General features: G+C 41.9%; 2 protein-coding genes across 4 annotated transcripts; both read right to left on the reverse strand.

Moving 5' to 3' along the window:
* Positions 1 to 200: 200 nt before the first annotated feature.
* On the reverse strand, positions 201 to 12,771 carry LOC307014290 (5-hydroxytryptamine receptor 3A-like). Its single transcript, XM_079642163.1, has 10 exons — positions 10,323 to 12,771; positions 10,074 to 10,237; positions 9,246 to 9,290; positions 7,881 to 7,990; positions 7,507 to 7,679; positions 3,573 to 3,583; positions 2,883 to 3,044; positions 2,383 to 2,593; positions 2,199 to 2,230; positions 201 to 2,014 (listed from the first exon to the last, which is right to left on the reverse strand). Exons 1-10 carry the CDS (start codon positions 10,381 to 10,383, stop codon positions 1,691 to 1,693), a joined length of 1,293 nt encoding a protein of 430 aa, XP_079498289.1. The 5' UTR covers positions 10,384 to 12,771; the 3' UTR covers positions 201 to 1,690.
* A 142-nt stretch (positions 12,772 to 12,913) lies between these two features.
* On the reverse strand, positions 12,914 to 25,157 carry tsen54 (TSEN54 tRNA splicing endonuclease subunit). Of its 3 annotated transcripts, XM_079642705.1 has the most exons (13): positions 24,765 to 25,157; positions 24,416 to 24,600; positions 21,973 to 22,131; positions 21,332 to 21,395; positions 21,159 to 21,242; positions 20,969 to 21,067; positions 20,840 to 20,892; positions 19,549 to 19,656; positions 17,583 to 18,045; positions 16,945 to 17,083; positions 16,750 to 16,810; positions 14,453 to 14,566; positions 12,914 to 13,167 (listed from the first exon to the last, which is right to left on the reverse strand). In XM_079642705.1, the coding sequence occupies exons 5-13, from the start codon at positions 21,222 to 21,224 to the stop codon at positions 13,017 to 13,019; spliced, it is 1,254 nt and encodes a 417-aa protein (XP_079498831.1). In that variant the 5' UTR covers positions 21,225 to 21,242; positions 21,332 to 21,395; positions 21,973 to 22,131; positions 24,416 to 24,600; positions 24,765 to 25,157; the 3' UTR covers positions 12,914 to 13,016. The 3 variants fall into 3 exon arrangements, with proteins under 3 accessions (XP_079498831.1, XP_079498830.1, XP_079498829.1); XM_079642704.1 differs by having other exon boundaries at positions 24,416 to 25,157; XM_079642703.1 differs by lacking the exons at positions 24,416 to 24,600; positions 24,765 to 25,157 and adding an exon at positions 23,085 to 23,189.
* Between the last annotated feature and the right edge of the window lie 792 nt (positions 25,158 to 25,949).

The following is a 25,949-nucleotide window of genomic DNA, read 5'->3' on the forward strand; positions in this document are numbered from 1 at the left end:
TCCAATACTAAATAATCACTCATTCTCCCCATCCTGCTCGGACCCCACCTTCCGTATGTGGGCTGGTAACGGGCTTGTCACAATCAGTAATCTTTACAAGGATGGGGTTTTCTCTGACTTTGCATCCTTGTCAGCCAAATATCACCTGCCAAATAGTCATCTTTTCCGCTTCTTCCAAATTAGACATTTTGCTCAAAAGCAATTTCCCCATTTTCCCAACCGCCCCCCTGAGTCAGGAATTGACCAGTTTCTCACCCTTGATTGTGACCAAAAAAGGCTGGTATCTACTATTTATGGAAAACTTGCCTCCTTTGACCAAGCCTCTACTACATCTGTAAAAGAGTCCTGGGAGGGTGAGTTGGGTGTAGACATATCTGACAGTAAGTGGAGGGACATTCTTCGTTTGGTGCAAACCTCATCTATCTGTGCTAGGCATGGTCTAATGCAGTGTAAGGTGCTCCACAGGGCTCACTTTACCAATGCTAAACTAGCCAAAATATTTCCTCTTAGAAGCGATGCCTGTAACAGATGCAAGCAATCTCCTGCCAATCACACGCATATGTTTTGGTCATGCCCCAGCCTGAATGCATTCTGGTCTAGTATTTTCAAAACCCTTGAACAGGCCCTTAACACACCCATACCCCTTAACCCTCTAACTGCCTTGTTCGGCATCCCCCCAACACAGAACATGCCCACCACGACCCAGCGGGTCATCGCCTTCACAACCCTGCTGGCCAGGCGTTCCATTCTTCTGAAGTGGAAGCACGTTTCCCCGCCCACACATGACAGGTGGATACAGGAACTATTACAGTGTATTAATCTCGAAAAGATACGATTTTCACTTCAAGGATCCCTGACACTCTTTCATAAGACCTGGACTCCCTTACTACTGCTAATCAATGACCTGACAATCAACCCTGATGCTGATGAGTTGTGAATGAACCCGGTGGGGGGGGAAGAGACCTTCACTTCCCCCTTTCCTTATCTCCCTAATATCTCGACCATTGCTTTGTTTGTCTTCTCCGTTTCCTCATGTAACTTGCAGTACCATTATTTCCCTGGTATTTATTTTTACTGACTAAAAACATGAAGAAGCATCTGTATTTTTATGTAATTTTCAGTTATTGGTCTTCGTATTTCATGTCATTTTTATCCCCTTTTATTTTTTTTATTATTTTTTTTATGTTGGTGTTTTGTAACTTTTTGATTGATGTCTTGTTTATAATGTGATCATAGCCCATAGGGGTGGGGGGGTGGGGTAACTATTTAGTCTTCCTACAGACCATCTTCTCTACGTGTGTACCTAATGTATTGCAACTGTGATGTCTGTCAAAAAGCCAATAAAAAGATTTTGAAAAAAAAAAAAAAAAAGTTATGTTGAACAAGTACTCAGATCATGTAGTAAAGTCAAATAAGAAGTACCAGACTGTAGGTATATTCTGTATTAAAAGGTAGGTAGGTAGGCAGTGTGACGACCCCTCCACACCATGTGGGGTGCCGTCTGGTTGTGTGTGTGTTTTGTGTGTGCAGGTCCCAGCTGCAATCTGTCTGATGAGGTGCACCTGCCGGGTGAGCTATGCTGAAAAGGATATAGGAGGAGCAAGCCGGATACGTCGCTCTCATTCCTCTGGGCACTTTTTCCGTGCCAGCCTCGGGGACCTGTGGCTGGTTCTGTTCATTACATTGTCTATTAAAAATAAATAGGTAGGTAGGTAGGTAGGTAGAATTTTGGAGAGACCTTAACTTTGTGATTTTCGTCTTCCACTAGGATATCCACTTGGGCGTCAGCAGGGCTTTGAGCCATCATAGAGCAGCAACCATCGAGGTCGTATAGGTAGCCCACCAGCATGGCCTCCAGGACGCTTAACCCCACAATGGTGAAGATCGCAAGGCAGTAGCTGGCTAAAAAGATCCAGCGACATTTTCTGGTCAGTGTGATGCTGTCGAGGTAAGTAATGAGCAGGGGCGGAGCCAAGAGGTTGGCTACTGAGGCACATCGGTGGCTGCACATGTGCTGTCAAGTTGTTGAAGATGTTTCTTCATTTGTAAGTGTTTTGGCACATTTGTGTTTTAATATTTGCATCGTTTCTGCAGTGCGTCTCTCCTAGTGGAAGTGTTTAGGGCCATTGTAGTGCGTTTACACCAGTCGGCCACCGTGCATGAAGCCTAAAAACTCAGATAAAAAAATTAAACTTAACCCTTTGGGGCAAGTTCATCAAACCTTCTTCAGCTACAACAAGGCAAGCCAAAATGTGTTGAGAACCTAAATGTAATGTGGGCCTGATCAAAATGACCTCAGACAGGATTTGGCATAGGATGATTATTTACTTGGCAACTATCATGTTTTTTTCCATATTATGTACAGAATTTAATGCAGTTTACCAATCCATGGCAGCTTATTTTCAGTGGAGGGCAAAATGTCCTTAAGAATCAGCAGCATGACGGAGATGGACAGGAGTAACGTCACTTTGAAGCCCAGCTTTTCACCTCTGGCTTCACTGATGAAGAAGGATGCCAAATCCAGGACCAGAAAATAGAGCAGGGGAATGATTAAATTAATCACATAAAGCATCGGCTTCCTTGAGATTATGACCTGGGGAAAAAAATGTATATATATCATTTAAAATTATTGTCAAGCAAGGATCCTGAAATGGCTGTATACTATGTCATATTAAAGAGCAATATTATGCAAATATTCCTAAAACATAAATCTTTTTTTAAATATACTTTTGAATTAGTACCAATATTTGCAACATGTACAAATACATAATGGAGACTTTAACTTTGCGTTTAACCTTTTAAACTCCAGTGAACTCTCTTTTAAGGACACCTAGACATCGGAACTATGTCAACAACAACAGACCCAATAACTATGTTCTTACCTTGTATGTTAGTTTCTGTTTATCATGAGTTGTTTTGGAATAATTAAATGAAAAAAAATTCCATTTTGACGAGTTCCCATTCTCCCTTTGTAACCATGAACTGCTCCGAGATGTAGGTAAGGGCTTCGTCAGTGTTGACTGACCCCAGTTGTATAGCGTTGCCTGTGTGGAAAGGAAAGTGATAAACAAATAAATAATGATATCACATATGCTCCAATGCAGGAAAAATTGCTCAGTCTGCAGTTAATGAGGGACACTACAGGAAAAAGTAGGTGTTTATTTTCATGCTCTGGTCAAATTTGACACTTCGTGCTATAATGCTATATTCAAAATTAGAAAATATCCCTGTAGGTGTTTACTTTGCTAAAATTGTCTAATTGTTACTTCATATGTAATGAATACATTTATAATTCAACAAAAGCTGGCATTTCATAATGCCTCAATTAAAACTTTTGTAAAGCAAAAAACAATTGTCTCGTGTGTGTAATATAAGTAATCAACTGGGGAAGTTTCAAAGCTACATCCATAAGTTAAATGGTTTCACCTTATTTACCTGTAATGTACGATGGCCAACAGGTGCAAACGTGCCACAATGCCCAAAACATTAAAATTAGGACAAACAAGCTGCAGCTTCTAAAATGATGCAAATATAGAAACACAAATGTGCCAAACACATGCAAATGAAGAAACATCTTCACCATCTTGAAAACACATGCACACCATTTAGAAAAAAACTTGACGCTTGCAGTATTAACTAAAAGAATTGCAGATTAAAACAAGAACTGCAAATTAAAAAAAGCTGCAAGAAACTCAAACACAAAAGAAACCAGGGGACACTAAACTTGATGCACACAGCTGGGAAGGGAGCGCTTGTTGACGTTCGGGGATGAAATTAATATATTATCAAGTTGTCGAACTGTCACTGTTGGCACCGTTTAAAAATTGTGAGTAAGTGTTTAGTCCGTATACACAAAATGAATAAGATAGCAAAACTGCCATAATATCTGAAGGAACCATGCGATCACATTGCTAAAATAAGAAAATAAAACCTACATTTCAAGTAGGTTTCCAGTGACAAGTAAGAGTTGGCCAAGCATAATTTTTAGTGCCCTCTGTTTTTTTTTTAGAGGAAGGCAGAGGGTCTCGACGGACCAGACCCGGGCGACAGAAGCTGGCTTTGGGGACGTGGAACATCACCTCTCTGGGGGGGAAGGAGTCGGAGCTTGTGCGGGAGGTGGAGCGTTACCAGTTGGATCTGGTTGGGCTCACCTCTACGCACAGCGTCGGCTCTGGAACCTTACTTCTGGATAGGGGTTGGACTCTATTCTTCTCCGGAGTTGCTCAAGGTGTGAGGCGCCGAGCGGGTGTGGGGATACTCACAAGTCCCCGGTTGGGTGCTTCGTTGTTGGAGTTTACCCCAGTGGACGAGAGGGTCGCCTCCCTATGCCTGCGGGTTATGGGGGGGGAAACTCTGACTGTTGTGTGTGCTTATGCACCCAACAGCAGTTCAGAGTATACGGCCTTCTTGGAGACCCTGGAAAGAGTCCTGTATGGGGCTCCTGAAGGGGCCTCTTTAATCTTGCTGGGAGACTTCAACGCACATGTGGGCACTTGGAGGGGAGTGATTGGGAGGAACGGCCCCCCTGATCTGAACCGGAGTGGTGGTTTGTTACTGGACTTCTGTGCTAGTCATAGATTTGCCATAACAAACACCATGTTCGAACATAAGGATGCTCATAAGTGTACGTGGTACCAGAGCACCCTAGGCAGAAGGTCCATGATCAATTTCGTTATCGTATCATCGGACCTGAGGCCGTATGTTTTGGACACTCGGGTAAAGAGAGGGGCGTAGTTGTCAACTGATCACCATCTGGTGGTGAGTTGGGTCGAGTGGCGGGGGGAAGCCTCTGGATAGACCTGGTAAGCCCAAACGTGTAGTTCGGGTGAGGCCCAAGTTCAGGAGGCCTTCAACTCACACCTCCGGCGGAGCTTTTCGGGCATCCTGTGGAGGTTGGGGACATTGAACCAGAGTGGTCGGTGTTCAAAGCCTCTATTGCCGAAGCCGCGGTGGGGAGCTGTGGTCTCAAGGTCCTAGGTGCCTCAAGGGGCGGTAACCCTTGAACCTCCTGGTGGACACCGGTGGTCAGGGAAGCCTTCCGACTGAAGAAGGAGGCCTTCAGGGATTTGTTATCCCGGGGGACTCCCGAGGCAGTTGCAAGGTACCAACAGGCCCGAAGGGCAGCAGCCTCAGCCGTGGCCGAGGCAAAGCAGCTGGTGTGGGAGAAGTTCGGAGAAGACATGGAAAAGGACTTTCGGGCGGCACCAAAGTTGTTCTGGAAAACTGTCCGACACCTCAGGAGGGGGAAGCAGGGAACCATCCAAGCTGTGTACATTAAGGATGGGACGTTGTTGGAAGGAACACTTTGAGGAACTCCTGAACCCGACAACTCCGCCCTCTATGTTAAAGGCAGAGCTGGAGTATGACGGGGGATCGACACCATTCTCCCGGGGGGAGGTCACTGAGGTCGTCAAACAACTTCACAGTGGCAAAGCCCCGGGGGTGGATGAGATCCGCCCAGAAATGCTGAAGGCTCTGGGTGTTGAGGGACTGTCATGGTTGACACGTCTCATCAACGTTGCGTGGAAGTCGGAAACAGTACCGAAGGAGTGGCAGACCGGGGTGGTGGTTCCCCTTTTTAAAAAGGTGGATCAGAGGGTGTGTGCCAATTACAAAGGCATCACACTACTCAGCCTCCCCGGGAAAGTTTAATCTAAGGTACTCGAAAGGAGGGTCAGGCCGATTGTCGAACCTCAGATTGAGGAGGAACAATGCGGATTCCGTCCTGGTCGTGGAACGACGGATCAGCTTTTTACTCTCGCAAGGATCCTGGAGGGGGCCTGGGAGTAAGCTTATCCAGTCTACATGTGTTTTGTAGACTTGGAGAAGGCGTATGACCGGGTTCCCAGGGAGTGACTGTGGGAGGTGCTGCGGGAGTATGGGGTGAGGGGGTCTCTACTCAGGGCAATCCAATCTCTGTACTCCCAAAGCGAGAGCTGTGTCCGGGTCCTCGGTAGTAAGTCGGATCCATTTCCGGTGAGGGTTGGCCTCCGCCAGGGCTGCGCTTTGTCACCAATCCTGTTTGTAATATACATGGATCGGATTTCGAGGCGTAGTCGTGGGGCAGGGGGTCTGCAGTTCGGTGGACTAAGGATTGCACCACTGCTTTTTGCAGATGATGTGGTTCTGATGGCTTCATCGGTCTGCGACCTTCAGCGCTCACTAGATCGGTTCGCAACCGAGTGTGAAGCGGCTGGGATGAGGATCAGCACCTCCAAATCTGAGGCCATGGTTCCCAGCAGGAAACCGATGGACTGTCCACTCCAAGTAGGGAATGAGTCCTTACCCCAAGTGAAGGAGTTTAAGTATCTCGGGGTCTTGTTCTCGAGTGAGGGAACAATGGAGCGTGAGATGGGTCGGAGAATCGGAGCAGCGGGAGCGGTACTGCAGTCGCTTTACCGCACCGTTGTGACGAAAAGGGAGCTGAGCCAGAAGGCAAAGCTCTCTGTCTACCGGGCCATTTTCGTTCCTACCCTCACCTATGGTCATGAAGGAAGGGTCATGACCGAAAGAACGAGATCGCGGGTACAAGCGGCCGAGATGGGTTTTTTCCGAAGGGTGGCTGGTGTCTCCCTTAGGGATAAGGTGAGAAGTTCTGTCATCCGGGAGGGACTCGGAGTTGAACCGCTCCTCCTTCGCGTCGAAAGGAGCCAGTTGAGGTGGTTCGGGCACCTAGTTAGGATGCCACCTGGGCGCCTCCCTAGGGAGGTGTTCCAGGCACGTCCAGCTGGGAAGAGACCAAGGGGTAGACCTAGAACCAGGTGGAGGGATTATATCTCTTCGCTGGCCTGGGAGCGCCTTGGGATCCCCCAGTCAGAGCTGGTTGATGTGGGCAGGGAAAAGAAAGTTTGGGGCTCTCTGCTGGAACTACTACCTCCGCGACCCCACCACGGATAAGCAGGAGAAGATGGATGGATGGTTTTTTGTTTAGCTTCTTGAAGCATTTTATTATTTGCAGCGCCTTTAGTAAATGCTGCGCACATGTTTCATCAAGTAAGTAAAGATGTTTATTTTTGCTTTTATTGTGGCAAACACATTTTGTAATACTTGCATCGTTTTCTCCTCATGGATGTGTTTTGGACCTTTGTACCACATTTTCTACAGTCAGCCACCGCAGTGATGACTTGCAAAATGATTAAAATGGTACAATACATGTCTCTTAATGTTGTTTTCTCAAAATGAGTTTTTTCTCATATTCCAGTTGTCTTTTTATCTATATTTTTGACGCTTTTCAGAGATGGCTGTGATTAATATATCATTTTATTCCTAAATAAATTGTGATTCATTTTCTACGGCTGATGACAGTATTATCATAATGAATACCAATTAGGACAAATATAATGAAATACAGTGTAAGTCCTCATTTGCATATTCAAACATATCATTTCAGAAAACTTGCAATACAACAAATATTTTCCCTAATGCAAGTAATGAACTGTATGGTATTCATGCTGCTATCTATTAGTTCAATGTTAGTAGTGTCTCCCCCTAGTATGGTGTATTTACCATCTGAGTTGATGGATGAAAATGTGATGTTACACTCTTGCGTATCGAAGGGGAACATGAGGAGATTCAGTCGACAGGTGGAGGTCAGCCGCTCTCGTGCGGTTCCCGCCACCGAACCGTTGGGATACAAATTGACGACTGAACTTCTGTGAACACTGCTAGTATCAGAGGTACTGAAAAAGTAAAGAAGACATATGCTCATTTTCAGGTTCATATTTGTATTTTGTGCTTCTACTGTGACATGTTTACTTGCTTTAAAGTGCGTATATGTAAGGAAAAGCTCTTTAAATCTTTTCATTTTGGCCCTAGCATTTGGCAAATTTGGGACAAAAATAAAAGATAAAACTGCAGCTCTGTGATGGATGAGTACTCACTCTTCTAGGATTTCTACATCTGGCAACCACAGCGTAGATCGTGGAACAGTCAGCATATTAATCCCACAGAAGTCGTTTGGAATCCAAGTTAGGTATTCATTTGTCCAATGCTGGAACAATAAAAAGTCTGGGTTTAAAGACAAATTGTGACATGGATTGATGAGTGTATGATTGAAAAAGCAATGACTTACAGTGCACAATTCCTCTTATTCTAACCCACTTATTTCTGGGACTCACCAATGCTTTTCACGTCTCGTCTTCACAATCCATTTCTTTTTTTTTGGTGTCATATCAAGCTCTGCTCTATTTCTTGAGTGTTAGCATTAGGGTTGCAAAATTCCGGGAATTTTCAAAGATGGAAACTTTCCACGGGAATTAACAGGAATTTATGGGAATAAACTGGGAATTATCAAAATTGAAGGTTGGCTCTTCATAGGGAACCTAAATACAGTTGGGGAAAGTATATTTTAGCATAATCTTGTCTAAAACAAACAGATGCCATTCAAGTACACTTGAATATCCATGCCATAGCACACTGCTTACTGTATGGCTATTGAGACAACACAAAGGTTCGCAACAGGCTCACAAATGTGAGAGTGGAAAAACTGGTTGGCATTCGGGCAAACCTAAGGCTCTTTGAGCCTGACACAGAACCATCCTCAACAAGGCTGGACAGTGACACTGCAGAGGAAGACTCAGAGTGTGATGTTGATGAGGCCCAGGAAGAGCCCATTGACTGAAAGGGTTTAGCAAAAATGCAGAGGATTGCTTGAAGGAAGATGTTCATGTTCAATAGGACTTTTTGGAGGGAGAAGGGCTCTTTTCATTTAACATTTTGAATGGGACTTTGTGGGGATTTTTGGATGGGGTGTGCATTTTTGTTCATTTTTTAATGAGTGGGGTTGGGGGGCTATGAGTAATATTGAACTCAACATTCCTGTTTTCGTTCTTCAATGGAACAAATAATTATTCAATAAAACAATTAAAACTTGTTCTGTTCTACTTAAAAGAAGAAAAAAATTATGTTTAATTTTGCATCGAATATTTCCAAAATTCCCCAGCTTAACTTCCCATGGAAACTTTCCGGAAACTTTCCGCCTCTTTGCAACCGTAGTTAGCATCAAGCACAACACCTGCCTTTATTACATGTTTATGGGGTTTTTTGTTTGTTAAAAATAATAAATAAACAGTTAAACGTGGGAATCATCACCTGGGTAAGAGTTTGTTTTTTTACTCACAAAACATTATGAGAAAATATAAAAAAATGTAAGAATTGCATTTTCAAACATTAAATTGACACTAATGTTTTGCAAATGCAATTTCATTCTGGCAGCTGAAATAAATATTATCATTGATGAGCCTCACCGTTTTCACCCAGATGTGAGTGGTGACCGTCTGACTCTTCTCATCCTGCAGACAATCAATCATACTGTAGATTATGTTTTCAAATTGTTACAGATCAAATAGCATGTAAGCTTGAACCACGTTTCCTCACTTATATCCCTCCTTGCAGACAGTTCTGGGTCATTTTCCTACGTTTTGACCCATTTGTGTCTGAAATTATATTGTTTAAAAGGTTTAACGAGGCTGATTAGCATTGTTAAAATGTATTTTGTAAATACTGGGATAAATACAATACTCCCAATTCTCTAGTTCAAACTATTTTGTCAATATAAATAAAACATTTAAAATAATTTGTTTATTTAAATGTGGTAACAAATATTATAAAATAACCACGGCAGAAAAATAAAGAGGTCACTCAACTTGAGTGTAATTTCAAAAATGTCCCTCTGATCAACAGGTAAAAAATGAAAATACCTTATAAAAAATAAATAGATAAAGTGTAATAAAAATGGGAAAAGGGCTAGTCAAAGGGTTATGTTCATGGTTATGTTACAATAGAGAAGGTAAAAAAACAAAACATCTATGGCCCAAAACTTGGTGGATTTGACTTGTTACAGATAACGTCTATATTGTCGTACTACTTTTATTAAACTAATAGATCTGAGTAATTCATCCACCTCTGACTACTTTTTTAAATGTAATAATAATTGAAGTACTCAAATGAAAAAATACACTCGAGTGAATTCCTATTCCACCACTGCATTAAACCAAAATTACCTGTAATAATTCATCCGCAAAGCATGGAGCAAAGATGTTTTTTGTGTTTGATTGAAATGACAAGACACTTACCACTTCTAAAATGCCATACAACAACATGTCCAGCTGAACGAGGGTGGGTGTAGCCCAGACTTTCACGGGTCGCATGGTTGCTAGAAGATCATTAGTTGTCGTCAGGTTCAAATGTGTCAGAAGACCAACGTATGAGCAGTCTGAAGTCTGACTGCTGGAAACACCTGCAGGGTAGGAGACCAAAAACTATCTTTTAGACAAAGAAATAATCTTTATTGTAACATTCAAATATTGTATTTAATAACTAACCAAATAAAGCTAGAAAAGCTAGAGTCCTCAGGGCTGACATGGCTGTTTGCCTTCTTCCCATCCTGAGGGAATGCGTTTAAGCTTTTAAGGACTGTGTTGCGTGAAAAGCAGAACAAAACAACAGTTAAGCCGATAAGAGACTTCAATAGATGTAATTACAAAACATACATCAATTGGGCATTTATATTGTGGAGCTGCAGCTGAAGCTAAAAAGTAATCAAGAGGAGATGTCAGTGGCATTAAGTTAGCCTGCCGTGAGGAATAAAAAAACAAAAACAGGCAAGAGAATAGAAGTCATTGAAGGTTTATATTAGAGCATTTAAAATATACCTGCACAAAGAAAGAAGTGAACAGCAGCAAACCAGCGGCACATTTCTATATGGTAAATAATCTCCTTTGTTTGCAGTACGCAGAAAATATTTTTCGAATTGTGAATTATTTTGACTATTATAATATGCACTGTCCTCAATTCTGTATATTTATATTGTGTATTCAATACTCTAGATATATATATTTCATTGTTGATATGTTTTTATCTACAGTTACTATTCTATTGTATTTTATTGATAATTCTAGTGGAAAGCCTTGTCTACATGCTGCTGATTAAAAATAATACCAAACTGGGATCAACAAAGTATATCTAATATGATATAATCTTCCGAAAAAACCTAACAGTCATCATTTTCAAACTTCATCTTACGTGAATAAAAAATAAAAAAATTGAAAAAAAGAATTGAAAAAAATTGAAAAAGGACAACAAATTTACCTTGTGGTGAAATTGTTTTACTGCCAGCAGAATTAAACTAAATGTTTTATTTCCGCTTGAGCAAAGTTGACTTTTAATCTTTTTCTATAGGTAAATACAAATCTGAGTTGACCAATATGACATGTGGGGTTCCTCAAGGCTCCATCCTGGGGCCTATTCTCTTTAACATCTACATGCTACCACTGGCTCAGATAATGAAGAAAAATAAAACAAGTTACCATAGCTATACAGACGACACACATTTGCATAATCATATTATCACGAGAAAATGCACTGAACAAATCAATGACTGGATGTGTCAGAACTTTCTTAAATTAAACATAGATACAACTGAGGTCATTGTTTCAGGAAACAAGGAGGAATGATTAACAGTCAGCGTTGAGCTTGAGTCTGCAATGTTTAAAACAACAGAAAAAGCCAGAAATCTAGGTGTAGTCATGGACTCTGACCTGAATTTCAATAGTCACATTAAAACAATTACTAAGTCACCCTACTATCACATTAAGAAAAATATATAGGACTAAAGGACCAATGTCAGAGCAGGATTTGGAAAAACTTGTCCATGCTTTTATCTTTAGTAGACTCGATTACTGTAATGGTGTCTTCACAGGTCTCACTAAAACATCTATTAGTGTGTGGGTGAGGAACTCACTCTGGAGGGAACTTTGGGATTTAGCCTTTGCAGACCATTTACATGCAAAAAAAAACGATGTATAAGACACTACAGTAAAGGGTAAACACAAAAAAACAACATAATGGAGCCCCTTTATGAATGCAGAATATTGAACAAAAACAATATTTCTGTTCGCAAAACTTTCCTACAACAACAACCATCCTCAGACTTTAGTAGCAGCCTGTTTGTTTTTGTTATTGTCACTGTATTATCTTGTTTACTGTATGTGACTGGATTTGGTAAACACAAGTGACGAGATTTTGTTCTACGGCATAAAATACTTCAGTAAATAACCCACTCATGAATGGCTGAAGCTTCTATGTGTCATTAAAAACATCAGTTGCTAGCAAGTGACTTAACAAATTACTAAACGCCATCACGAATCCTCCTTTAGCTTAGCGGTGGTGATGTGAAGTCATGTGAATGTGGTGTAGTTTGTTTTTAGCCTAACGTTCGCGTTGCGTTTATGCTGATTTGCCAAAGTGGTGTTAATATGTAGAGATTTTCCTGCTGAACAAAAAGTGTAAGTATCATAAACCTGTGCTGGCCACAAAGTTTATTTTCTGCAATATTCCGAAAACCAAAGGGAAAATCCCATTGCTAAGTCATGGAAATTATGATTATCAGACAATTGAATGCTATGATGTTATTTAACATGTAAATAATACAATTATGTCAGCCTTACATGTCAAGAGACAGTAGATCTCAGCACTCAGGAAGGTGTGACCACACAGGGGGTGATTAGTGATCTGGTCATTGGTCTATTGTACTCTGATAGAGTCATGGCTCAGTTATCTCATGACTAAGCATGTATTCATTGTAACTGTATAAAAGCTCTCTCTTCAGTTTGAGTAGTTGCACTCGGCTGTGGAGACATTGCTCTTCATGTTGTTCGCCTCTTTTGCAAAAGATTAAAGTACCAGAAAGACATATTTTTGACTAGTTAATATAAGAATTTTCACCACATTTGTCGAGGGAGCCCTTGCAATGCTAATTTCCGGGTCGACTTAAAAAAAAAACGTCATCCCCGAAGTTCTCTTTAACAGAAGTGAAAAACCGAAAGAATGTGTAACAAAAATTCAACTTTGGCACCACATGGAGGTATTTTCGGAATAGGACAGAGAATCTGAAATGATTAGCCGGACACAAAAATAAGTCTTTCAAGCTTTATATTTTCGTCTGTAAAAATCAACCATTGAACTCATTTTCCTTGCATGTGCTCTATTTTACAGTGATGTTAAAGAGCAGTGATATCTCAGGGGAACACGTCAGTGGGCAGCTGGAAGTCTTTGAAGGTGTAGAAGGAGATGTCTCCGTAGTCCACCACAGCAAACACCACCGGGACGTCTCCACTCTGGAAGGCCAGCTGCTTGATGGCGCGCAGGTCGGGCACAGGGCCGTCGAAGCTGAGACACAAAAAAGAGAGACTCAAATGATTTTGTTAAAGACACAGGCCGACGTACTATATCCAAATACATCCACAGCCTGTTACAGGATGAAGCGGTTGGGATTCCAGCGGTGGTGTGAAGAAAGGAGTCTAGAGCCTCTATCCTGTACGTTGGGCTCTGTCCTATTTACAGATACTGGTGGACTGGGGGATTGCTCATTCCACAGTTAAAGTGTATGATGCAGCCATCTCGTCCTGCCATGAGGGATTTGGCGGCAGGTCAGCCTTTAGTCAACCGCTTATAGCACGTTTTTTGCAGGGGGTCAGGAGGCAGCGCCCAGTGGTGCATGTCTCCACCCCGCAAGGGGATCTGCCGTTGGTGCTCGAGGCTCTGGTCACAGAACCATTTGGGCCTCTGGAGCTCTCCTCCCTGAAAGCACTGTCATTGAAAACAGCTTTGCTGCTTGCCTTAGCCGCGTTCACACCGGAGTACTTTTCCCACTTTAGTTCCGATATAGTTCCGAAATGTCGCGTTCACACCAAAAAGAGCCGGAACTAAAATTAGTTCATGAGAACCTTTTTACCCCCTTTTCCGTCCCTGCTAGAGAGCAGGGACTCTCATGCGGCTCTCTTGAAAGAAAAGAGCTATATTTCTGATTGGCTGGGCGGATGGCAAACCACGCCCCGTAAAACTCAAAAAAAGTGTTGTGAAGCCACCATTTTATTATCCTTGCATTAGCATTATTAGCATTAGCATTAGCCCAGCGCAGAAACGCAGAGAGACTAACTTATGGCAACACAAAATAAAACATGGAAGCGGTGGAGATGAGGAGGTGTCGGCGTTCTGGCGATTTACTCGGAAGGCTTCAGTAGAAGCTGCTGGGAGTCCCACCCCCAGGGACTTATTCCGGTGTGAACGCGATCTGTACTTAGTTCATCAGAACTAAAGAGTTCTGATGAACTAAGTTCTCATGAACCTTTGTGGGAAAAGTACTGCGGTGTGAAAGCGCCTCTTGACTTCGGCCAAGAGAGTGTGCGAGCTGACCGCTCTGTCGGTGCACCCGAGTTGCCTTTTGATCCGGGGTGACCGTAGCAGGGCAACAATCAGACCGAACCCCTCCTTTGTTCCCAAGAACCTAAGGAGTTCGTTCAGGTCTTTAGTTAGGCGGCTTTAGTCTTCCAACCAGAGACACAAAAGGGCCTATATCTTCAGCCCTATACAACTTATTTAATTTGAGTCACAGGTCTGTTGTTTCCTGTCAGCCCATCTTGTGTAAACACGAGCAGTTGTTGTGATTGCTTACCTGCACACACACATCCGTGTGTAAGGTTTCCCCGGGTTGCTCTTCTTGAAGTCAGCCACCGTGTCAGGCTGATAAACATTGAAACTAATCCTCCACTCGTCTGATGCTTGTAACCTGAGCGGACAAACACAAAGTCATCGCCTGAATGATGCCCTCTTCATCACAGAACAATACACAAACATCATATTTCAAGAGCACTACAAGGCCGGTGACAAACGCAGGAGCCGCAGCGTCTCGCTCCTTTGTCACTCTATCTTTATGTGTTTGTAAACCATTATTTGTGATAGCATAGAGAGGAGTTGAAGGTACATCAAGTCCAATCTCTTTATCTTTCTCAGGTGAATGTTTTCTGACCCCAATGAACAATAAAGTCACTAATTTAATGCCAATCTGCACTAAATGTTTGCTCCATGTGTACACACAGCAGGTAGGTCATTAGGGTTTACTTACTAAGGGTTTCTGCATTTTAAATACCACATAGAATGGAATTCAACAACTTTTTTTACTGTCATGAAAAGTAAAGTGAAACCAATAGGGACAATTAGGCCTACAATCATATTTTTTTTAAATATATGAAATAATAAGTGTTAATTATTACCTGGAAACAGGGGTTTGGTTTTGGTTTGTGTAGCACTTTTGTGACAAAAAAGTGTTAGGGTTATCGATATCGACCAATACTCACTCTCTGCCGATCGATCGGTGCTCTCTAAAAATGCAGATCGCGAGAGCCGATCGTATGACGTAAAATTATGTAGTAAAATACATGACAATTTTCTCTGTGCGCGGCAAAACAAGCTCACCAAAATGGCTTCACCAGTCTGGCAGTATTTTAAGGTGTCAGAAAAAGACAGTAAAATAGCGGTATGCAACGTGTGTGAAGCAGAAAACCTGCAGCTCCACCCGCTGTGACGGACCGGTGAGCGGAGCGAAACACACACAAGAGTTAGACCTAACACACTTAGCTATTTTATATAGCTCTGGAACAAACTAAACTAGTTATAAATATATTTATTATTCACGGTCGGTTCACTCATTATTGGATCAGTGAGCTGCATGAGATACTGACAGGCTGTCAGGAGGGAGAGAGGAAAAGAGAGCGCTTCTGCTAATTTCTCCCGTGTTATTATCCAAAGTGAACGTAAACTTCAATAATGTACTTTATTTGAATGTAATAATTATGTTGGTTGTTGTTTGTGGAAGAGCCAGTGAATGAGCCCCATTAACTGAGTTTTAAACATCACTTTAAATGTAAGATCCCCATAGGCTCCGCCCACTCGATCGGATCGGCGATCGGTATCGGCCAATACTGATTCTGGCGATTGGCTCCAAAATTGGCGATTGGAGCATCCCTAAAAACAACAACTAGATTAGGGGCCGAAGGCCTTGGCAGACAGATGGGACTTGAGGGCCCTTTTGAAGGCGTCAAGCATGGAGATGTTGCAGATCTCCACAGGAAGAGCGTTCCAGAGGGTGGGACTGGCCATCGGGACGTTCGGGAAGAATCCCGATGGGCCGGTACTGAAGTGGGCCGGTCGGACGATGTGGGCCGGTCGGATAAGTCAATAGAACTCCCCGTTGGCAATTTACTAGCGGTATTTACTAGTGGTATCGAAGTGGGCTGCTCGAGAGTCCCGGGCAGATTTTTAGTCCCAGTCCGCCCCTGGGGCTGCCACACTGAAGGCTCTGTCCCCGAAGGTTTGTAGGTTGGTGCGGGGGGTGGTAAGCAGGCCAGAGTCTGAAGACCGCAGGTTCCGGGGTGGGGCATGTAATAATGCGAAGGATGTCCGATAAGTACTGGGGGCATGGGCATGGAGGGACTTGTAGGTGAGGAGGAGGACTTTGTAGGTTATGCAGGACTTGACCGGCAGCCAGTGGAGGTGGATGAGGATGGGGGTGATGTGCTGCCACGGCTTTGTATGTGTGAGTGCCCTAGCAGCACATTTTTGTCAGTAAGTCTCAGCTGAATGTAAACATAATTCCTAGTTTACATAAAAGAGCCTGCCAGCTAACCAATCAGAGCAGACTGGGCTCTGGTTTCAGACAGAGGGTGAAAAGAGGTGCTGCAGCACAGGCAGTATGAGAAAAACAAAGACCTTTTTGAACATTAAAGCATGGAGACATGTCACAGTAGAGACATTAAATACTAATATGAACCTGAAGATAAGCATAATTTGTCTTCCTTGAGCAATTTAGTTTTTATTATGGCAGGGCTGTTTTCCAGTTTATTGGCTCCTCATTAGATAAGGAAAATAATTGTCACTATCAGTGTGATAACAGGAAATGGAAACAATGCCTACCTGGACGCTCCCTCAAGCAAATGTGTAGATTTAATCACGCTGATTTTATCTAGCAGCTCCCCTGAAAGAGAAAAAAAAACAAAGTTTACATCAAGAATTCAAGGTAATATGGGGTGAGTATTCGACATACAAATGATCATCCATTTGTGGGTTTCTTTCAGAATTAATTTATAGACTAGATCCATGTGATCTCACCAGTGGGGATTGGTTGTCTCGGGTCATGTAAAGGAGTGACCTCCCCGTCCCACAGGTGTGTTGCTCGGCCTTTACTCCTCCTCCCCTGCCGCCTCTCCATCAGCTGCCGATACTCCGCCCAGTTACTGCAGCGCCTGACCTAAAGGAACATATTAATTTTCCAAATTAAGATTCCAACTCAATTTGTGTTGAACAGTTGCATTTCGAAATCATGTTACATAGAGGTTCATACTGATTAAAGAGGCCGTATTATGCTTTTCCCCTTCCTGTAGTTTTATATAGGTTTTTGTGCATGTAAATGGTCTGGCAAAGGCTAAAATCCCAAAGTTTCTCTCCCCCCCACTTTTCTTCAACAATATAGAGACATCACTATGTAACATGTGCTTTCATTGGCTAGCATACCAACCAAATGTAAGTGTAGTCTACGTGATAACAGCTAACCTAGTTTCAGACAGAGGGTGAAAAGAGGTGCTTTGCTTGCATATTACCCACTTACTTTTTGATAAATATGGCGAATAATTCTGTATTTTTCCTATTATTCTGAGTTTGTTTCTTTATGGTTTATTGTAATGATATGTAATAATTTCATTTAACTTAAGACTTTTAACAATCCGTAGGAACGCTGTCTAACTACAAACCTCTCTGTCCTTGTCCGAGCGATGCCTTCGCTTCTCATCTTCCCTCATCAGCTCCTTCGAGGACATCTTGACATCCCGCAGGTTGATCCTGGTCCTCCAGGGGTCGACGTCACAGACCCCCACTGCCAGAGCCCCAGGGAGCAGAGAGGGGTCAGGTGATACCAGGCAGCTGGAGGGGCGCTCCCTGCTGGAGCCCAGGTCAGGGAAGGAGATGGAGCTGAAGTCCCAGCGTGAGGCAGCAGAGGCGGGCTGGTGATCAGATCGCTCCCCGACATCATCCTGCATCCACCAGGTCCTGACCCCACCCTCGTTTCCTTGACTTGCAATGGCGGTCTGGGTGCTTGAAGTTTCTGGAGAAATAGTCAGGTGGGACTCTAGAAGTTTTTTATCCTCCTGACCTTCTTGGCCGCATGTATCCTCCTCCATTCTGTCAGCTGTGGATTCTTCTTGTGCTTCAGTGTGACTGCAGCATTAAAAAAAATATGCCATAGCTTTGTTATAATTGGAATTAACGATATTACTTGAATAACTATTAAAGCACACTTAGACCCTAGCCACACGGAGACTGTAACAAAAATTAACTGAATTTGATATCAAAAAGTCTTCCGTTCACACGCAATCAGCACCAGAAATGTGCCCGTCCACATGAGACCACTCGACCTGCTGGAGACGCTGTAGTACATATGCCGGGCCTGTAAATGGCGCTGTACTTCCGCCACAAAATATATCAAAAGCAGCGAAGAAGACTTCACGAGCATGCATGGTTGCCATGGTTGCCCTTCTGTTTATTCTCCGCGGTAGATTTAGCAGCAGAGGTGGGGAGAGGCAGGGGCCAGGGCTCTGGCTCTTTTTCTCTCTCCCCGAGGCAAGCATGTGCTCCTGCTGTAAATCTCCCCGATTAGTCCACCAGCAGAGGAAAAACACCCACATCTCTGCCTCTTCCAAGGGACGAGGGAACCGTGTGGCAGAGTTTCAGTTAGATTTGTTTTCGCTGGTCAACATGTCCGTTAAAGTTTAAATCTTCTGGACAAAATTATAAAAGCACCGGTCAAAGGTCTTCTTTGTTATTTATTGAGCTTTAAAACAAATGAATAACGACCCATATTATTCTTTTATTATTATAAAAAGAATAATATACGGAGTCTCTCTTTTCCTCCCCCTCTCCTGACAGCCCGTCAGTATTTTCGTTATCAGGAAATGATCGTATAGGTCGTAATCACGGAGCGTTGCGTCTGCAGATCTACCCACCTTAGGACCCGTTATCGTTTCTGCGTTTCCCTGTCGGCCTTGTGTGGCCGAACCGTCTATATGATAGAGAACTGTAGCGGATACGACCCATATTGTCTCCGTGTGGCTGCAGCCTTAGTTCGGCCCTTCTGCTGCTTTCAGTTTAAAAAAAATTACAAATGCAAATAAAATTGTATGATGATTATAAAAAATATATAGAAATGTCTACTTCTTTTATTGGAAGAATTGAACTTGAAAAAAAAAAAGACACCAATGAAAACAAATCATTATAATTCAAACTTCAATCTATTGGTATTCTGTTTAAACTGACTTTTTTTCAATATCACAAAAACAATATTATGACATTATTACATGGCTTGGTTGAATGCTCGATTCTGGTTGGTCAATTTGGACATTCAAGAGGTTGATCATTTTCGCTAACAGTTTGTTGCTAACGAGAATAGACTGTTGCTAAGGAGGATCAATCCGCACAATAGCGCAAGATTAGAGAAGGAAAGAGGTTAAAAGACAAAACGCTAAATTACAACAAATTGCTAGTTGAATTAAAGAAATTAATTTCACTTATTTCCAAAATTATTTGGTGGAATACATCAAACGTTGAATTAAACACAAAAGAGACTAGAGTTATAGTTATATTTTTAAGTGCAGTTTTCCTCCATGGGTGCAATATCCCAAGTTCAGTGATGATAAAAAAACGTTAAATATTGTGAAGAGATACCTGGATGTTGCGGTGGGGCTGGCGCTGCGCTTTCTCTTCAGCTGTTTCCCTGCTCTGTCACGTGACTGAGGAAGGTTCAGCTGCTTCGCATAGGACGATGTCTCAGAACTATAAAAAGCCACACACACACACACACACACACACACACACACACACACACACACACACACACACACACACACACACACACACACACACACACACACACACACACACACACACACACACACACACACACACACACACACACACACACACACACACACACACACACACACACACACAGTCAAATCCTGGACATTTACAGCTAACATCATGTCTGTCTGTTTTTATCTGTTTTCATCTTGTGCTTTTTGTGATATTTCCTGTTTTTATCTAATTGTGTAACTTTGTTCTTGTTGTGTAAGTACTTTTACATTTGTTTGCCACTCGACATTTCTGAACATTAAGGCAAACTCAGTATACGTTTTCAAACTAGAATACATAACAAATAAATGTTCTGAAAGTTTGAAATATGGGTTGATATAATGATTTCCTTGTCTTTTGTCGGCACAAACGTGAGCCTGACTTTATTTATATTTGTATTATATGCACAGGCAATACAAATGGAAGTGAAAGCAACGAGAAAAATTTGGTAGCTTGGTACATTTTAAAAGTCAGGAATAATCCTTTTAAATCAAATTAGTTACAATATTCTACCAAAGACATTGTCGCTTAAACAATTGTCAGAGCCAGTTTACTTTTTTTGTGACAAAGTCAATTCATATTGTCCCCTATTTGTGACTTGTGTAGTCAAGGGGCTATAAAAGACTACAATACCCACGGCACCAGCATTTAAGATACAGATATACCGGAACCTGTGTGGAAGACGCCGTTGAAACACAGTTTAAAGCGTTACTCTTCGTACAACATTATATAGTTTGTTTATCTTTCATTTTTTGCCTGTTTTGTTGGCAACTATCTTAAAGGCCTATTTTTATTGTGGAACGTGTGACGAAATAATTGTATTTTGATTAACCGCAAGTCTGTTTGAAACGCATCTAAGAAGTAGGAAAGAAGCCGCGACGGCAGTTAAAAAAAAGCATATTACAAACTTTATACAACCAGATGGAAAGGTAAAAGGAAATACATGAAATAAAATAGCTTGTAGCAGTTTGGCTACACATAGTGGGATACATGCTACTGTAAAAAAAATGTAAAGGTTATTTCAATATCTTAACAAATTTGGTTTGCAAAGGATTGACAAATGGCATACATTTTCCCCTTCCTGTGTCAATGAGGATGCAGTTACCTGGGATGGAACCTGTGCACCAAATAGCCAAGCCTCTTCAAATGCCCAAACACCTAAGGGATATTAAAAAAAATTGTTGGACGCAGTTCAGGCCTCCTTCAGAATATCTGTCGGGATGTTTTCTCTTACCTGATATTCCTGGAGCCTCAATGTGCTTGAGTACAGAAATGTCTCATACCCGTCCTGAATGGACAGTGGCAGCTCCTGGTAGAACACCTGCACGTTCCCCTGTTAACACAGTCACTCAAAGTAATCAGTTATCCATATTTTACAGATCACAATAGGGTACGGGGATTGGAGAAATATAACTGCCACTCACACACTCCATCAGGTAGAGAGCCTCTTCAGGGAAGAGAAACTGCTTGCCGCCAGCAGAAAATCCCATCGTCTGCCAAAACTTCCCCTATGTAAAAAACAAGTGTTTTCAGACTCAGTCAAAATAAAATGTAACAGGGTGTGAGTATATTGTTTTGTACACTGAGGAATACTCACAGCTGGAGACTGAAGCTCCACGATCTTCTCACTTGGAATCCATTTGGCCTTCACTAGGTTTCCCCTAAATTAAAAAGTAAAAACATTATTTTCAATGCAGCATCTGAAGCTCAACCCACATACTTTACAATTTTGGCAAAGTATATAGTAAAAATATTTTAAAAAGTGATTTTCTGGCCACCAGGGATGACCTCATTTATAACCTGGAAGTTAAAATCCCGCTTGTTGCCAAGTCAAAACGCAATAGGATTTTTTTCATTGGATTTTGAGTTGATGCAGGAAATAAACTCAATTGAAGGCAAAAATGAAATTGCCAAAAAAAATAAGCCTGAGCTATACAATGTCTATGCCTGCTTGCATAAATTCAACAGCAACAACTGGTAGTTTATTTTAACATTACTTGTATTTTTTTTGCCAGTAGGAGGAAATAAGCAGATTGCAAACATCACAATGGACAAATAGAGTGCTTCTCTCTTCTAGTATTTCTACCAAGAAAAACTACACTAGTTACTTTTTATAGAGCTGAAACCACAGTCAAATTTTATTATTTTGTGTTTGATATGTTTTTCACAATCAATCAATGACAGCAGATTTTGTCGGTGTTACTCCTGGTTTGTTGGACGGATGCCATGCCTACTCACAGTTTCTCCACTCGCTCCTCGGATATGAGGCTCCAGTGCTCATTGAGACTCTGCTCAAGCCGCTGTCTTTGCTCGTCTGAGTCATCAGGGAAGAAGTCTTTCGTTCCTCTCACCGGGATCTTGTGACTCCTGGACCGGGCTGCAAACAGTTCAGATGGGCTGGAATAAAAAAAAAAACACGTTCACGTTCTGGCATTTTGGTAGTCTATCAATAGATAAACGCAAGAGAGAAGAAGGAATACAATCCATTAAAAGTGATGTGTCAGACTTATAGGTTATTATCACAATCCTGCATTTATTTAGAATCACTGGATCACATGTCATGGAAGATATGGGCATGTATGTCATTTGATTTTCAAAAAATAAACCTCAGAATGTTTTTAACAATATTCATATATCATAAAAATAAATATTTACGTCTTACAAAAAAATAGTTCTACTTTTTTCACTGTATTAATGCAATTCTGCATTGATTTGGAGTTCATTGGTCACATATGGAAGCTATTAAAAAGATTTACGGGTTTTCAATAAAGAAACTTCTGTATTTTCATCAATAATTCAATAAAAAATAGAGTGGGACACATTATGGAAGCTTTTGAAAAAAACTTACATTATTTTTATTTAAAAATATGTATATAAAATGAATTAATATAGTCAAAATAGTGTGCCACATAAGATACATTTATTATAATGTTAACTGATACGGGCAAGTTAGCACAGAGGTATTGAGTATATCATGTTGTGTCATTTAAAAAGGTAATTTATTGACATTGTTGTATCAGAACTTTTACGATGAAGGAGAGTAGTTCCTCTGTCTGACTGAGAGACTAACAATAATGATTCGTGAAATATATAATGGTATATGATGTTTCGCCACCTCTACACTAATGTATCGCTTTACGGGTTTTTAAAAGTAACGTCAACTAAGGTTTCCCTGGAACCACAACCTATCTAACTGACAGTTAAAATAACCGTATGACCATGTGAACGGGGCAACTCTTAAGCCCTTACAATAAACAATGATAAAATAACAATTTGACTAAATATTACGAAGGTTATTGCTCAACCGCCAACAAATTCACTACTATTTCGCATTACCGATAATAACATACCTTAGTACTTCATTGTAAAACTTTGAGTCAGTGTCTGTCTTGTTTTGGTCGGCCATGTTTACCAGTAACAGCCAACAGCCCGCTGCTAGTAATGTTCCCCTGGTCCTAACGCCCGTTAAATTCAGTAATAAAAAGAAATCACACATACGTTTGGGGAAATAAAGAGGACCAGTGATGCCAGAATAAGGCTACACGTTTTGCTTGGGTAAAAGTAGTAATATAAAATGCAAATGCAAAACTAAAAGTACTTATGCAGAATAATATATATCATATCACTGGATTATAATAGTGATGCATTCATGTTTTCAAAAGTCAAAAGTTCAGCATTTGCTTTCAGAATGTAGTAAAGTAGAACTGAAAAGAAAATGCTTGTTCGACACAAAATTTCTGCAGTTCTGGCATTCACTGTTTATGTTAATTGTACAGTTAATCAGTTGCCATGTGTAGTGGAAACTTTTAGAGTAGGGCTTCTCAAACTCCGGACTCCGGAACGAACTGCAAATCATTCCGGACCGAACCCTGTCCCATTATAACAAATACAAATTATTATTTTTTTTAATTAAAAAAACGTTCTGATGATGTCAATTAATGTATAATTTCTTGTGTCTGATGCGTTGTGAGAATGAACGTGCATATTTACTTGTGTGCGCGAGCGTGACACGCATTACAGACCGCAAGTTAACCGCAAGTTTACCTTGACTTTCTAATGCTTCTAATGCCTTTTTGCCGAAGTTCAAGGCATTGGCTACAGAAAAAAGAGTGCAATTTCTCCCACTAGTTCAAGCCATCATACTATGTATGTATTGAATGTGTGTGTGTATACAGGGGCGCCGTTTGCCGACAGGAAAGGCAGGCAAGTGCTCGGACCAGGCATTGATCCGGACCAGTGACCTTGTATAAAGTTCACAAGTGGACCTTTAACAAAAAAGTTTGAGTACCCCTGTTCTAGAGCTGGAACTTGATGGCAAAACTGAATATCTACGGGGAGTAAGCAATAAGCTGGGTGAAATCGTAGAATGAGAACATCTGGCAAACTACTCTTGTGTTTGTATTATTTGAGGTAGCAAATATATTTTTTTCCTTGTTGAGCAGGGTTAATCATTGATGTGTTTTTAATGATTTAAGAACACAAAAGACTGTCCAGGGTTCACCTTTCAAACAAACATCAGAATCAGAATACCGTTATCCCACAGAGGGGACATTTACATTGTTACAGCAGAAAATAGCCAAAGACAGCTTAATGTTACCTAAGCATGCATACAAAAGTAGGCTACTAAAGATTAAAAAAAATAAAAAAGAATAAAAAAGTTACACATTACAAAAATACACACCCTGTAACAGTTCTGAGGATTTAGCAGCCAGGTATTATTGCACAGTGTTTAACGGCAAATTATGCCGTTGGGCTGTGCTGATTGTATAGTCTGACCGCTGCAGGAAGGAAGGACCTGCGGTATCTCTCCGTGAGACAGCAAGGGTGCCTGTCACTGAAGGAGCTGCAAAGGGAGGACAGGGTGTCCTGGAGGGAGACACACACACACACACACACACACACACACACACACACACACACACACACACACACACACACATTGTCCAGCAGGGAGGACAGCTTGGCTGCCATTCTCCTGTATCCCACCACCTCCATAGTGTCCAGAGGACTCCCTAGCTGGCCTTCCTTACCAGTCTGTTGAGTAGCAGGCCACACCATAGAAGATGGCTGATGCCACAACAGAGTCGTAAAATGTCTGAAGGAGTGCCCCCTGCACCCCGAAATACCTCAGTCTCCTCAGCAGACATTTTATGTCTCTGTTGTGGCATAAGCCATTTTCTATGGTGTGGCCTGCTGGGGCAGCAGCATCTCGGCTGCCGACAGGAAGAGAGTGTGCGCAAGCCCACCCTATATAAGGCAGCCTCGCCTCCTGACTGTCATCCTACACCCTCTTCAGCGAGCTGCATAGGACAGACAGGGCCCCTAGTAGAGGGCTCCACCTGTGCGTACAGATGAAGCACTGAATTTCAGACTCCAGCTTACAGCTTCCTGCCTACGACCTGCCAAAGACCAGTATAGAGGAATGTTAAACCCTCCCACTATTTTCCAAGAGGGCGTTGCCAGATTTTCAATTTCAGGTTTTAACCAGGAGATGGCGCTTCATTCACAAATACAGAAAGACAAGTTTCATGGACTTTCAGTTGTGTTTTGAAGAGCATTTGAACACATCAATATTTTAGATCAACTAAAGTATATCTAATCTTGTAATTCAATAATATATAGTCTTTATATATTAAATAATCATAATTATAATGTAAATGTTTATATTACACTTCTTTATTTGTTATGCTCATACTTTAACCTTTACAATCGTTAAGTTAATCGTTAATCGTGTGTGTGTGTGTGTGTGTGTGTGTGTGTGTGTGTGTGTGTGTGTGTGTGTGTGTGTGTGTGTGTGTGTGTTTGTCATACTTGCCAACCCTCCCGATTTTCGCGGGAGACTCCCGCATTTCTCCCGATTCCTGACAAAATCAGATTTACTCACGACTGTTTCCACTCGGACTTTAATACAGGTACACCATTGTTTGGTTTCCATGGTAGCGCGTCTCTTTAGCAGCGCGCGCAACTCAAAGTCTGAGAGGGTGAGGAAGACCCTCTGATCACTCCTTTCCTGTAAAATACAGGTCCAGCCCACACATATGCTCCATGGTGCCACAGGCCTTGCCCTTACAACTACAATAAGCATGCAAATGTTAATCTACAGCTCCGGCGATCCACTAGCACCGGAGTCTACAACTGCAGACGCAGCCATCCCCTACTGTAGCGTCACCTTGGATACGAGTCTAAACAGACACACAGGCCAGGGTGCTGAAAGG

The sequence above is a fragment of the Notothenia rossii genome (assembly GCF_949606895.1).
Source record: "Notothenia rossii genome assembly, chromosome: 8".
In the NCBI taxonomy this organism is placed as follows: domain Eukaryota; kingdom Metazoa; phylum Chordata; class Actinopteri; order Perciformes; family Nototheniidae; genus Notothenia; species Notothenia rossii.

Bases quoted from the DNA above. Each gene is read 5' to 3' on its own strand.
- tsen54 (XM_079642703.1), bottom strand. From the start codon at position 23,140: ATGGCCGACCAAAACAAGACAGACACTGACTCAAAGTTTTACAATGAA. The intron at 21,396-21,972 runs GTGAGTAGGCAT...TTTTTAATTTAG, and splicing joins GAGGAGCGAGTGGAGAAACT to GGGAAACCTAGTGAAGGCCA. The intron at 19,657-20,839 runs GTAACTGCATCC...GGCTTTTTATAG, and splicing joins GTGCACAGGTTCCATCCCAG to TTCTGAGACATCGTCCTATG.
- LOC307014290 (XM_079642163.1), bottom strand. From the start codon at position 10,383: ATGGGAAGAAGGCAAACAGCCATGTCAGCCCTGAGGACTCTAGCTTTT. The intron at 2,594-2,882 runs GTAAGAACATAG...TTTTTTCCCCAG, and splicing joins AACAGAAACTAACATACAAG to GTCATAATCTCAAGGAAGCC. The intron at 2,231-2,382 runs GTAAACTGCATT...GCCTTGTTGTAG, and splicing joins AAATAAGCTGCCATGGATTG to CTGAAGAAGGTTTGATGAAC.